This window comes from Phytophthora parasitica (genome assembly GCF_000247585.1).
Source record: "Phytophthora parasitica INRA-310 unplaced genomic scaffold supercont2.3, whole genome shotgun sequence".
In the NCBI taxonomy this organism is placed as follows: domain Eukaryota; phylum Oomycota; class Peronosporomycetes; order Peronosporales; family Peronosporaceae; genus Phytophthora; species Phytophthora nicotianae.
The window spans coordinates 827,701-840,526 of NW_008648989.1; the positions used below are offsets into that span (position 1 = coordinate 827,701).

The window sequence follows — 12,826 nt, forward strand, 5'->3', positions numbered from 1 at the left end:
GGGTCACCACGACGCTGCAGCTCCTTGACCCACGACTTGGCACCAGTAAACGAGTCCTAAACATTTAAATACATGTAAGTATAATCCTGTGACAAGTCTCACAGAAGCATGACCTACCTTGTTGGTCACGTCGTACACGACAATAGCAGCGGCGGCGCCGCGGTAATACATCGGTGCTAAGCTGCGGTATCGCTCTGCAGTAGATGACATACAGCAGCCACAAGTTAGCACGCTAGAGCATCGTCATGCCAGAGTGCAGTTAATATTTGCCTTGTCCTGCGGTATCCCAGATCTCAAACTTGACCGTCAATCCGTCTTCAAGACCGACCGTCTGTGTAAGGAAAGCAGCTAGAAATCATCAACAGATGCACAAACAAGAATTAGGAAAATCTACATCATCCATCAACCCACACAAGCATGAGTAGATCACTAAGCCGTCGTCTGAGTCAAGATTACAGGCTGGTGAACCCATGTTGGCGTCGTACCTCCAATCGTAGGCTCTTGGAACTCGAAGAACTCGTCGCGCACGAACCGCACGACCAGACAAGACTTTCCTACGGCCGTGTCGCCTAGCAGCACCAGCTTAAAATGGCACGTTTTTCCTTGTGACATCCTGTTGCCTTCTCCTTAATAACGTCTTTCTTCTCTCGTCTGCGCCTGCTCGGTGGATTCTCGCTTCTGCTCCGCTGTTGCTACTTCTCGACGCGTAGACGGTCGATCCTAGATTGTATTTCGCAACGGCGGCCGTGTTGCGTGGCTGAATAGGCGAACTGAGAGGCGCTGGACGCTTCCTTCTTCCTTCCTTTTCGCTTTGGTTCTGCTTCTTTTTCTCGCGGGGCACACACGCGGTACTCACAGCGTTTTTGTATGGATCCAGCCGGCTGAGATGGGAGAAAAAAATCCCCCTCCGAAAGTCAATACACATCCGATTTGACGGGATTTGGATCGTGGCATAGTTGCCGTAATACTGAAACGTTAAAAATGTTTTGCACGTCAACGTGACAGAACATACCTAAGTACAGCCTTAAGACCACAATGTAGGAAAAAGAGCAAAAACAAAGTATTGGTCTTCATATTAGCGTCGAGCTGGCTACCGACCGTTTGCATCCGCTGGCTTGATCCACTCTTCGTCGTCCTACGGAATGGGTTTGATCTGGACAAAAAGCAACAACATGAGGAAACAGCTGCGAGTGATAAGGCTGCAGCAGCGCAAGATAAGAACGCACCTTGAAGTGTAGCGTGATCAAAGAGAACACTAGGCACTTGAGGTCCTGCACCAAGTAGTAAAGCACACGCAGGCCTTCCGGGTCCTTGCTGTCCTGCACGTCCAGCAAAGAGCCGATCTTCGCGCACTGCAAAGAAAACCAAACATATTACTATTGTCAACCGCTTTACAAACACAAGCATCAAACTAACACCAAAGCAAACTGCAACGCACCGTAAAGGAAATATGATCGTTGCCCAGTACCACCTCCAGTTCCTGCCGTCCAACGCGGTCCGGCTCGGGCCACTCCTTATCGTCTTCTCTGTTGACACACAGCAGCACAGCCACACGTCAACACTCTACTATCCATAGTAGCACACACATGCCGACGTACTTTGTGATTTCACTATCGCTAATGATCCGCTTCACCTCGTCGATCACTGACTGGGAGACCGTCACTAACACAACAAAACCGACATTGAGAGCATGTTAGCTCGACCGTCTGAGCACGTAGAGTTTCGCCCCAAAGACTGATAGTTAGTCGCAGGTCACCTTCTTTGCGGATCATGGAGTCCTTCTTGTAGTTGGAGTTGTTGGCGTAGCGGAGTTTCCCGTTGGAGCGGAACTCGAACTCCATGAATTCATGACCGAATTTACCGCGGTGGCCGACGCTGCAACGAAACATACAACACGAAGCAACATCAACACAATTAAGTCTCCCATTCAGCCATCTAACCTCGCAGAACGAGCCACTATACGCACTAGTAGCGCACGTAGAAGTCGTCGTCACTGGGCATGATGACTCTAGCCTCTTTGCTTCGCAAAGGTGCTGTTGTAAATATCAACCAATGAGAGTCGGATTCAACAATGTAATTTCAACCAATGGAAATCCTGAACTACATCAATTCCAATAATTGATTTCCCCCGTTGAACGTCCAGGTGTCGGTGAGTTGGGTCGTGTACATGCATCCTGCTGCATCCCGCCCACACGCTGGAGCTCAATATGAAAATTACAGTAAGCTGATGTTAGTCCTGTCGTCTTCCTGCTTTAGTTCACTTAAAAACGACGCAGTGTCGACCTCCGAAGTCGCCGCAAGGGATCATAAATGTCAGCACAAGGAACTCCACTACCTGACAATCTACAGTCTCCTGTTGGGAGAAAGACTAACCCAAAAGCGCCAGCGAAGGTAGCAGGCAAACGACGCGCCGGATCTGGTGCCAATGGCACCACGAAGCGCGCGACACGTCGAGAACTCAAGAAATTGGTAGAAATGGACTTGGAGGAGAAGGACGACGTCCCCACAGGTTGGTCTGCTATGACAAAGCTGCATAGTTCACTATTGCTTATCGAGTTTATTGGCTTATCACTCGCATTCGTGCTGTAAAGCAGCGATCAAGAAGGAAAACACTGCCGCTGTGCCGTTTGGAGTCGATGCAGCTAGTGCGTCAATCACTCCTACGAGTCTTCATGATGATTTCGTGAATATGATGAAGACGCAAGGTCTGGAGAAGATGGCAACCGAGGCGGGTCTATTAAAGAACGGCGCTCTTGTAGAGTCCCAGGTCCCGGCAACTCCGTCCGCTGCTACGACTCCAGCCAGCTCTGGCAGTGGAAGGAAAACGACGTCAGTAGCTTCAACACTCGCAAGCCCGTCGTTTACCAGTCCGTACGTTTACACAGCGTTTTTTTTATCTGGTTATGGTAATTAGTGAAGGGCTCATTGCTGTGTTGTTGCTCTTACAGTTCACCGGGGAAGAAGAGGAAATATTTGAAGATCAACAAGGGTTTGCGCCATTTTAGCATGAAAGTGTGCCAAAAGGTGGAGGAGAAGCACGTTACATCGTACAACGAAGTCGCTGATGAGCTGGTGCGCGAGTTCGTCACGATGCGACCAAATGATGCGGTAAGTCAATACCCAGAAAAGCGACGTTGTCAATGTGCTCACCTCCGTTCCTTCTGCATTTCGTTTAGGTGTACGACGAGAAGAACATCCGTCGACGTGTTTACGATGCGTTGAACGTGCTGATGGCCATGGATATTATTTCAAAAGAACGGAAGGAGATCCGATGGAAAGGACTTCCGTCCAATCTGCAGCATGACACGGAAATGCTTCTGGTTTGTTTCCAGCCACTAGTACACTCAGGTGGGAGCAATATTAACTTGCTTGTATGTGTCTTGTGGCAGGCTGAACGAAATGAACGGATGAAGAGTGTGGAGCAGAAGAAGCAACATCTACAGGATCTATTGGTACAGCAAGTTGCAATGAAGAACCTCCTGAAGCGAAACGCCGATCGCAAGCGTAAGGAGAGCGAGAATCCCACATCTGCCACCATCGTACGCGATGAAGGACGAGTGTTCTTGCCATTTATTGCAGTGAACACTAGCAAAGATACTGTGATTCAGTGCGAGATGTCGGAAGACCGACAGGATATTTTCTTCAACTTCAGTGCACCGTTCGAAATCCACGACGACGCAGATATTTTGCAGAAGCTTAACTTACACAAGGTGCCGTACGCTGAGCTGAAGCAAATGGTGCCCGACAAACTGTTGTCCTATCTCCCTGCCGAGTGTGAGATGAAGAGCGAAGAGTAGAAAGCGATGTTCCAGATAGGTAGGTAGTTTAATACAGTAAGAATTCGTGTTCGTGGAATTTCATCGACACCATTTCAGTTTGGGACTATTTGTTTACTTTGGTTGTTGCGATTGTAAAATATCTACGAAATGAAAAAAAGTTCATCTGTGTTTCTTCGTGTCGGACCCACACCTTGGTGAAAATCCGGTCACGAGCCACTCTGCTGGTTTTAATTACGTTCGTCTTGGGTGCGTGAAAACTAGAGTTCGCTCTTCATGTTTTGCCGGATGCTACCACATCTGCGTACGTTCGCACCTTGGAGCCCGGCACCGTGTGTCGTTCTTCCGCGAGGAAAACCCAGCCTTCCACATCCGCTTCGCGTGTGAACGCCGTTTCCTGGGAAACTTGCTCACCTGGCTTGTCGGACGAGCTGCTCGGCTTGTCGGGGCCGAAGAAGCGGTTCAAAAGAGAGTCCAGCATGGTCGGTCTTTGGTTGTGTGTCGTCGTGGCTTGGCTCGTTGGTTGTGCTTTGTTGCTATTTCTCAATTGAGCGCGTTCTCCGTATTCTGAACTGGCGAATCTCTGGAATCTGGCGCGAACTTCAAAGTGCCAGAAAGAATCTGGGAAAAATGCTCTTCCGCGAGCATAGTGAAATCAAGTCATTCTACGTGTTCAAATTGAAGCGAGAATTCAACCGCAATACCGTTTATGGGATCATTTCACGATTTGACTTCGCCATCAACACCATCAACTTGTACGCCAGACGACCAACGCGTCGCTTGAAAGCGCGAATTGTAGCGTGGGCCGTCTGGTTGCGTACAATCATGGAAAGTGTATGCAGGCGATTCACCTGTAGCTATTAAGGGGTCATTTTCCAGGGAGGTGATTGATCGTGTTTGCACTGCCGCGCCGCGCCACCTTGCTGAGGCGGCAGCATTGGTAACGTATTTCTTTTTAATATATATATATATACGAAGACGTTCTAGGCAGCGTGGTAGTCTATCATTGATAGCCCCCACGAAAAGAAGCTCTTGGTGATTGCATATTTTTTCCGCTCAGGGAATTCTTTTCGTCTGGGCCAGTTTGAGGCGTTAACGAGCGAGAAGTAGAAAAAAGTAGGCGGGATGTCAATTGATAAAGCGACGCTAGCCCAAGATGGCATTACGACCTCTTCGCAAGTTTTGCAACTTGCAACTGCAGCTTTTGGTGCAATAATAACAACCTCTAAATTAGTGTAGAGTTGGTGTGGTCCGCTCTCCCGCCACATTTGGCCAGCACTTGGCGAATCTACGTGAAGAGCTATGGCGTTGGAGACTGCGGACAAGGACGCATCGCCCACTGCGGCGTCAGCAGCAAACGACGAAATCGTCGGTGCGAGCGAAAACTCGAGTCAGAACACTGAGGAATCGACGAAGAACTCCCCAAACACCGAGGACAATGAGATCCAGGAGACTAAGCAGGAGGAGCAGTCTGCAGTTGCCAAGAAGCAAGATGACGTTGAGATGGACAAGGATGATGAGAAGAAGGACGGAAATCTCTCTGAGAAAAAGGAAGAAGACGTGGAGATGGAGATGGAGAAGGCAAAGGACGAGTCGGAGGAGAAGAATGAACCAGTTCCTAAGGACGTGGAGCCAGGTGTAGTGAATACGGACGATAACGAGACGAAGACGGAAGAAGAAGAATCTACTAGTGATAGTGTGGAGAATGTTGCAGCAGATGAGAAGGCTTCGGGGAGTAGCGATGTGGAGATGAAGGAGGCAACTCAGGAAGCCAAGAGTGAGCATAACGATGAGACTGCCTCTCCTACCAAGAAACAGACACCTGCTAAAGCTAACAACTCATCGAAGGTAGAAGACTCTGAGGTGAAGGACTCTACATGTAGTGAATCATCTAGTCCGAAACTCAAGGAAGCAGTACAGAAATCTACTTCTAAGACTAGCAATGGAGTGAATGGATCAGCGGAACCTGCTGCTAAAAAGCAGAAAATGGATCCCAAAACTCCTGAAAAGATGACTGATGCCGCATCAACTAAAGATGCCGGTTCACCGTCTTTGATGCTCTCACGGGATGATATGGCCAAGATGGAGGAGGACAGCGGTCGGTTGAAGTTTGACGTGATCACAAATGATGGTACGGACGAGCACATGATCCAGCTCACGACTCTGAAGAATATTTTTGCGAAACAGCTCCCAAAGATGCCGAAGGAGTACATTGTACGTCTGGTGTTCGATAAGAACCACCGGTCCATGCTCCTTCTCAAGAATGGTACCCATGTTATTGGTGGTATTTGCTACAGGCCGTTCGAGAAGAACCAATTCGCAGAGATTGCGTTCTGTGCCATTAATGCCTCGGACCAAGTGAAAGGATACGGCACACGGCTGATGAATCACTTGAAGGAATATGTCAAGACCAAGAACATCACACACTTCCTCACGTACGCCGACAACTACGCTATTGGCTACTTCAAGAAGCAAGGATTCACGAAGAGTGTCTCGATGGCTCGGCCGAATTGGTATGGCTACATCAAAGACTACGATGGTGGAACTTTGATGGAATGCACAATCCACACCCAGATCAACTATTTAAGGATCACGTCAATGATTCACCAGCAGCGGAAGGTAGCTTCATTTTCTTCATTTTTCAGAGGAGAATTGCGCTAATTATTTCATCTAATGCGCAGGCAATCCAAGACAAGATCCAGGACAGGTCTCGTGCCAAGACGGTGTATCCTGGTCTGACAGCGTTTGCGGAGGGCAGGTTGATGGACATTTACATGGTTCCTGGAGTCAGTAAGTGCTGTTCTCCTCAACTAGGAATGAAGATGCGTGCGCTTTGCTAACAATAATTGTGTTGCTTACAGAGGAGGCTGGGTGGTCGCAGGCAACGATCCGCAATAACCGCATCGGGTGCGTAGACATCGGCATTTACATTAGCGTCAAGATACATTATTACTAAGGTTGTCAATTTTGCTTATGAAGAACTCGCGATCAAGGCAGCCTGAAGTCGCAGCTCTCGCAGTTGCTTAAGGCGGTGTCTAACCATCGGAGTGCGTGGCCTTTCCACGAGCCTGTGGACACCAGCGTCGTGGTTGACTACCTTGACTTCATCAAGGATCCAGTGGACCTCCAGCTCATCAGCAAGCGCATCGACAGCGGAGTCTATATCTCCAAGGCTGCGCTCAAAGCAGATCTGCTTAAGATGTGCGACAACTGCACGCTCTACAATACGCCGGACACCAACTACTACAAGTACGTCGCCGTCAAGCTAGCCTACTCCTGTCATACCGTTAACTAACCATGATTTCATTTGGTGTGTTTTTTCAGGGCCGCTGTCGACCTCAAGGAGTTCATCCAGTCTCGAATTCAGATCAGAGATCACAAGTAGACCCCTGTAGTCTTGTACAGCTCTCTTCTCTGCATTGCTTTGTTCACAATCCAAGCTAAAAGGATCGGCTATACTTCTTGATCTCGTACAGGATCTCCTGCGTCGTAACAATTTCCGAGTTGAACGGAGGAGGGCGCTGGTAGCTCCGCTTGACAATCTCCACAAAGCGCGTGTAGTACAGCAGCAACTGCGTAAGCACCTGCTTAAGAATCTCCATGCCGTTGCGGAAGTTCGAGAAGTACGTCATCACATTGCCGTTCATCTTCTCAATGCCAGCCTTCCACGTCGCTGCAAACTCTCGCACGATCTTCTCTATCTGCGTAGTGTCAACTTGCTGGCTACTTCCCGTCGATTTGCCGAGTGTAACTTGCTCGTGCTGTCGAACAAACTGGATGAGCTTGGCGTAATACGTCATCAGCTCTTCTTCCACGAATTTCTCGCGCTGGGCAGCAAGCAGTTCCTCAAACTTGGACGTCTCCTCTGAAATCACACGTCTCTCCTCGAAGTGTGTGAGCACGAGGTCGTAGTTGTTGATGAGGAACACGCACTTATCCTTCGCGTTGGTGTGCTGCTCGGACAACCGACTCAGTAGGCTCAGGATCTCGTCACGCATCACACTCAAGTTGCTGAGAACCATGTCTCCTGCCCCGTTCTCATGCATCTGTGCGTTAGAGATCGCAGAGTCGTCGCCAGATCTCGACTGACTTTGCTGCGTGTACAGACTCAAGCTGAGGATGGAGGAGGCGAACTCAGCATAGCGACGAATGACAAAGTGAGGGTGCAGGTCGATCGGCCCCAGTTTCTTGGCCTTTGCGTTCTTCACACTCATCAAATTAAGGTCAAACACAGCCTTGAATCGCGGCCACAACAGCAGCGCCACACGATCAAAGTACGCGTCCAAACACGGGATGCGACGCTTCTCCATCACCAGTCTCTGGGCGTACGTGAGGCGTATCATAAGCAGGAGTCCGATGGCATCGTAACACGTAAACAAGTAGTTCTCCATGTTCTCCAGACACAGCGACAGCGTCTTGGCAAATACGCGCATGAACAAGTCACGACTGCGGAACACATTCTCCTGTTGATTGGTGGGCTTGAAGAACTCGATCAGGAACAGATATTCCGAAGTGGCTGAGTCCATCAGATGCTGTTGCACGTTACGAAAGACAGCCTCGTACGGTAGTTTCAACCCTTCTTGCTGAGCAACATGCAGGATCAAAGGTGGCGCCGACGCTGTCTCCAAGATCTTCTCACGCTCAGTGACTGAGAATGTGTCGTTCCTTTTGCTCAAATTCACTCGGTAGCTGAAAATCCCCTTCAGTGACTGCTCATCCAACACAATAACATCCGTCCGAGCTGCTACTTCTTCATGGAATTTCATCAATCCTGTATGGTATGACTTGAATACATTCACCAACGTCTTGCTCATCGCTTCGGCGTACACTTCTCTGAATTCCTCCTCCACTTCCGGCGCGTTATCCGCCAGAAAAGTCACCAGATATTTCATAGGTAGCAACGTATTCTGCTGCACCATTTGCACATTGGTTTTCGGCTTCTTCACCTCGTTCATCTTGGCCAATAAAAACTCTCGAATCCTCGCAATAGCTCTTGCTTTTAACTTCTTCAATTGGGCCTCCACGTCGTTAAAAGCTGCTGTTTGTGATGGTACAAGATCAAAGCTTGAGCCCGACGGGTCCGGGTCGCTTAGTGCTGCGTAGCGGAGCTTCCCATTCAGTGTGACTAGAGCGTGGAGATAGGCCTCATTCACCTCCCCTTCGTCTATAGTTTTAACTAGAGACGGAGCCACCGCTACCTGATCTAGATATGTTTGTAATTTCTCCTCCGTCTCGCGACGATTCTTGAGCTTTACGTTCATCCCAATGGATTCGTCCTGTAGGTGGCGAATCTCGTCACTGATACCGCCCAGATCGGCCTGGAAACCTAGTAACATCTCCTGCATTTTGGCCAATAAATTGTCGCAGTCCTGGACTTCGTCGTGCAGCTCCACGATGTCGGCGGACTTCATGACGTACTGCGCTACCGACGCCGCCTCGGCCGCCCGCAGCTCTTGCTCGATCTGCTGAGCATACTCGCGTAGATCTACGCCCTTGGATAAAGCCTCCTTGATCACACCGTCCTGCTGGAACAGCTCCAGATAGTCGTCCAGCTCGTCGAAGTCGATGTCATCCAGGTTGACGGCCGACTTCTCGACGTCGCTACTCTTTGCCATTTTGGCAAGTTTGGATATTGGTGAAAGTATGTGTTTTTCAGTGTATTTTTTATTGTTTTTTTGGACAAAAATAAATCTCTACAGCAAATGTTCAACAGTGTATTTGCGACCCTTATGGGAAAATCAATTCAAGCTCCAAACCCATGGATCTTGGAGCAATTGGCAAAGCTTCCGAAGGGCAATGCAAAGTCCATCGATGTATTAATCGCAAATTCCCAAATGGAGAAAAAATAAGCTTGCTTGCGATCTCTATCTTCCCCCGAGCTCCGCTCAACTTCGGGGAATCGCGTAGCAAACTCAACACGGTCTCATGTTCTATACTCCCACCATGACTGGCGTCGGATCGATATTGTATCCCAGCACGAGTATGATGAGACCGTAACCGAGAGTGACAATCAATGCCATCGTTACGAGGGAGAAAGTCACACCCACACGCAAGAAATCCTTCACTTCCAAATACGGCTGGCCGTGGTCGTCCAGAACCAGTAGTGAGTTGATGTTCGGGAAGGACGAGAACGGGAGCGCCATAGCTGCAATGCACACATATCGTCTGTTAGCGTGCCATAGCTAGCCTAAAACTATGCAATTCATCCTTACCTGCAGAGATTGCGAGTGCACAGCAGATCACAGGGATGTGAGGGTGTCCGATTTGGATTGCCATTTGCACGATAATTGGCAAGAGGATGATCGAAGCAACTGTGTGCGAGACGAACGTAGTGAGGCAAATCACCATACTGCACAGGGAGACGGTGACCATCCAAACATTTCCGGATGGCAGTGCGTGGATGACCGTCTGACTGAGCGTGTCGAGAAGGCCTGATCGTTGCACAGCCTGGAAGTAATACAGATAAAGAATAAGCAGTTTGGTCATACAAAGTCGTCGTGTAAACAATACAACAGAAACGTACATCTCCTAAAACGTTGCCACCACCGATCAGGAAGAGGATATGCCACGAGAACGAGTTGAAGTCGAATTGGCTGAGCATGCCCGTGCCAAACATGATGAACTGCGATAAAACCAACCAGTTAGAATTTCTCAAGCACGGACACCGCTTAAAAATGCTGCAGGGACTCACCATGAACATCATCGAAATGATACCCAAGTCACCGAATGTGGCACTTGTCACCGAGAATGACGCCCACAAGAAGATGGTCAGAAGCGTCATTGAAACGACAACGACGTGAAGGCTGCTGATCTTTTGCTTCTGGTCGTAGACGATTTGTGGAATATACGTAGCATCACGAGGGTCCATTACCCACAGCAAGAACGCCCAGCACTGTGTGTAAAATAGTAACCAATAAGTAAATAAGGAAGATGGCACATGAAAAAAAAAGGTGCTTACCAAAATCGTGCCGACAGTGCAAAACGGGATAGCCATCGCCATCCATTGACCAAAGGTAACAGTGTATCCAGCCTTCTCCAAAAACGACACGGCCAGCGTGTTCTGTAGTGAAGAAATTGGGGTCATCATTCCTCCCAGGTTGCAAGCGAAGGCCAAGCCGATAAGAAGCGTCTTCACGTAGGTGCTGTCCGTGGGAAAATCCCTGATAATAGGGAGAAGAACCGACACACACAGCACAGGAGCAGTGTGGTTGCTAATCCACATCGACAGGAACAGTCCCATCAGCATAATTGCCAGCAGGAACAGGTTCGGACTCTTCTTGAACCGACGTTGCAAGAAAGCAGCGATGTACAGCTCGATCTGGCATTTAGAGAATGCCGCCGAGATGGAATAACTAAAGATCATAAGTCACATTAGTCTAATGTTCAAAGTTATGCCATAAAATATCATAAAACGCACCCGCCCATGATTAGGATAGTGGTGTGGTTGACCAACATGGACATCACTTCCTTAGCGGATTGCTCTGCGGACAACCAGAAAAGTTATTAGGTATGTTAATACCAGTTGGTTATAGCAATCCAGTAAGCTATAACACATTTAGGCACGTACTAGCTGTGAGCAGGTTGTTGGGGTGCGCCTTGTCGTTCAAAATGTGCAGGAACACAACGAGCGGTGGGACCAGAAGTGCTGTTGCGAAGTACGGGAGTGCCTCCGTCACCCATAGTGTCGTAATAAAAACGAGCATGGCCAGGCATCGCTGTTGCACGTCCTCTCCTGCAGTGTGGAGAAAGCATCAAGCAACACAATAAATATTCCACCCGCAAAAATCCAAGTCGCGTAAAACTCTTCCAACCTTTTGGAGTAATACGAACAAGCAGGAGAAAAACAAAAAGCGCCACCGAGATGCAGAAGGGGACGATTTTCACCTGGAAATGATCCAGCACGGAACACGAACGAAGCTTCAATACAATCGTTCCATGTTGTCACGTATCTCCAGCAAACACAACTCACCTTGCGAAGGAGCGAGTTCTGGTCGCCCTGCATTCGCCTCATGCGGCGTTCCATATTTCCAGCCTCCAGCTTGTCCCTGCCACCATTTCCAATTTCACACAGTCAAAAACTTGTCATCCAGCATAACAGCATCATCCAACGCACCGCGACGTGAGACCAAACACGCGATCCAGCAGCTCATCAATGTCATTAGACGCGTAAAATCGCTCATTAGCCAGACGCTCCATGAACGCTTCCTGCGTGTGTTCCTTAATCGTCTTGTCAAACTGCAAGAGAATCAACACGTGAGCAACCGAAATATGTCCTCAATATTCAACATCTCTCTCACCTTCTTGACAATTTTCCGGAAGCCTGAGTGGTTGATCTGCACGAACGTGCGTAGGTCAACCAACGTGTCGTAGATCTCCTGTAGCGCCGCAAACCCGCGGTCCGCTATGATAACAGCAACAAACACATTCTCAGCCTCTCATCACCCTCAAAACACTCATCTTCATTCTCGTACAGTGCGAGTGTGTACGTGAGCGCGTATGCACGTGTCCCATGGGCTTCTTCTCGTCCTCCAACATGGTCTCGAACTCACCCACTGACCTGGTGAGTGTGACCACTTTGCCCACGTAAAAGTCGTTGACGATCTTGAGGTTGGCGTCCAGTACCTCCCAAAACTGATCCTTAGCATCTTGTACGTCGTCCACCACGGGCTTTAGCAGCGGGTGGGTCTCGTCCACAGTCACCTGGAGCTGTACGTCTCCAGCGTTGTGCTCCATCTTTTGCTGCAGTTTCTTCTGCTTGTTCTGCTTCTTCTCCACCTCAAAGGCCACGCGCTTGATGAGCCGTTTGAGTCGCTTGTACTGCACGTAGTTGTCGCGCCACTCCGGGTTGGCCGAGATCTCTAGCTGCTTGCCGAACTTCATGACGGCAATGCGGATAAGAGTGAATGTCAAGCGGTAGCGAGCGGTTTAGCAAGTGGCTCAGCAAATGAGACGGAGGAAAAAACGGGCGAAATGGATCATAATTTGAAGCATTGATTCGGCAACTTTAAAATTTAAAGCAACTTAGCAATCGTCGTCAGGGAGCCCATCTA

At 49.0% G+C, this 12,826-nt stretch overlaps 7 protein-coding genes across 13 annotated transcripts; 2 read left to right on the forward strand and 5 right to left on the reverse strand.

Annotated features, from left to right (window-relative positions):
- Positions 1 to 259: 259 nt before the first annotated feature.
- Positions 260 to 612, reverse strand: PPTG_01420 (hypothetical protein; the record flags this gene model as incomplete). The annotated part of the gene is made up of 2 exons (XM_008894720.1): positions 260 to 348; positions 486 to 612. 2 exons carry the CDS (start codon positions 610 to 612, stop codon positions 260 to 262), a joined length of 216 nt encoding a protein of 71 aa, XP_008892968.1.
- Positions 613 to 923: 311 nt separating this feature from the next.
- PPTG_01421 lies at positions 924 to 2,044 on the reverse strand. Of its 2 annotated transcripts, XM_008894721.1 has the most exons (6): positions 1,967 to 2,044; positions 1,757 to 1,875; positions 1,599 to 1,662; positions 1,439 to 1,526; positions 1,227 to 1,352; positions 924 to 1,153 (listed from the first exon to the last, which is right to left on the reverse strand). In XM_008894721.1, the coding sequence occupies exons 1-6, from the start codon at positions 1,999 to 2,001 to the stop codon at positions 1,136 to 1,138; spliced, it is 450 nt and encodes a 149-aa protein (XP_008892969.1). In that variant the 5' UTR covers positions 2,002 to 2,044; the 3' UTR covers positions 924 to 1,135. The 2 variants fall into 2 exon arrangements, with proteins under 2 accessions (XP_008892969.1, XP_008892970.1); XM_008894722.1 differs by having other exon boundaries at positions 1,227 to 1,526.
- A 78-nt stretch (positions 2,045 to 2,122) lies between these two features.
- PPTG_01422 lies at positions 2,123 to 3,883 on the forward strand. Of its 2 annotated transcripts, XM_008894724.1 has the most exons (6): positions 2,123 to 2,149; positions 2,257 to 2,509; positions 2,595 to 2,871; positions 2,949 to 3,108; positions 3,177 to 3,320; positions 3,390 to 3,883. In XM_008894724.1, the coding sequence occupies exons 2-6, from the start codon at positions 2,311 to 2,313 to the stop codon at positions 3,795 to 3,797; spliced, it is 1,188 nt and encodes a 395-aa protein (XP_008892972.1). In that variant the 5' UTR covers positions 2,123 to 2,149; positions 2,257 to 2,310; the 3' UTR covers positions 3,798 to 3,883. The 2 variants fall into 2 exon arrangements, with proteins under 2 accessions (XP_008892972.1, XP_008892971.1); XM_008894723.1 differs by having other exon boundaries at positions 3,177 to 3,883.
- On the reverse strand, positions 3,806 to 4,386 carry PPTG_01423 (hypothetical protein). Its single transcript, XM_008894725.1, has one exon. It carries the CDS (start codon positions 4,255 to 4,257, stop codon positions 4,051 to 4,053), a length of 207 nt encoding a protein of 68 aa, XP_008892973.1. The 5' UTR covers positions 4,258 to 4,386; the 3' UTR covers positions 3,806 to 4,050.
- A 588-nt stretch (positions 4,387 to 4,974) lies between these two features.
- Positions 4,975 to 8,604, forward strand: PPTG_01424. 2 transcript variants are annotated; one of them, XM_008894726.1, is made up of 5 exons: positions 4,975 to 6,395; positions 6,458 to 6,566; positions 6,638 to 6,683; positions 6,756 to 7,025; positions 7,101 to 8,604. In XM_008894726.1, the coding sequence occupies exons 1-5, from the start codon at positions 5,079 to 5,081 to the stop codon at positions 7,159 to 7,161; spliced, it is 1,803 nt and encodes a 600-aa protein (XP_008892974.1). In that variant the 5' UTR covers positions 4,975 to 5,078; the 3' UTR covers positions 7,162 to 8,604. The 2 variants fall into 2 exon arrangements, with proteins under 2 accessions (XP_008892974.1, XP_008892975.1); XM_008894727.1 differs by having other exon boundaries at positions 6,638 to 7,025.
- On the reverse strand, positions 6,665 to 9,428 carry PPTG_01425 (hypothetical protein). The gene has a single exon (XM_008894728.1). The coding sequence runs from the start codon at positions 9,389 to 9,391 to the stop codon at positions 7,217 to 7,219; it is 2,175 nt and encodes a 724-aa protein (XP_008892976.1). The 5' UTR covers positions 9,392 to 9,428; the 3' UTR covers positions 6,665 to 7,216.
- PPTG_01426 (hypothetical protein) lies at positions 9,411 to 12,732 on the reverse strand. Of its 4 annotated transcripts, XM_008894729.1 has the most exons (12): positions 12,248 to 12,732; positions 12,074 to 12,177; positions 11,890 to 12,011; positions 11,746 to 11,821; positions 11,588 to 11,660; positions 11,344 to 11,508; positions 11,194 to 11,257; positions 10,735 to 11,128; positions 10,468 to 10,668; positions 10,300 to 10,398; positions 9,989 to 10,223; positions 9,411 to 9,921 (listed from the first exon to the last, which is right to left on the reverse strand). In XM_008894729.1, exons 1-12 carry the CDS (start codon positions 12,654 to 12,656, stop codon positions 9,707 to 9,709), a joined length of 2,157 nt encoding a protein of 718 aa, XP_008892977.1. In that variant the 5' UTR covers positions 12,657 to 12,732; the 3' UTR covers positions 9,411 to 9,706. The 4 variants fall into 4 exon arrangements, with proteins under 4 accessions (XP_008892977.1, XP_008892980.1, XP_008892979.1 ...); XM_008894732.1 differs by having other exon boundaries at positions 11,890 to 12,177; XM_008894731.1 differs by having other exon boundaries at positions 12,074 to 12,732.
- Between the last annotated feature and the right edge of the window lie 94 nt (positions 12,733 to 12,826).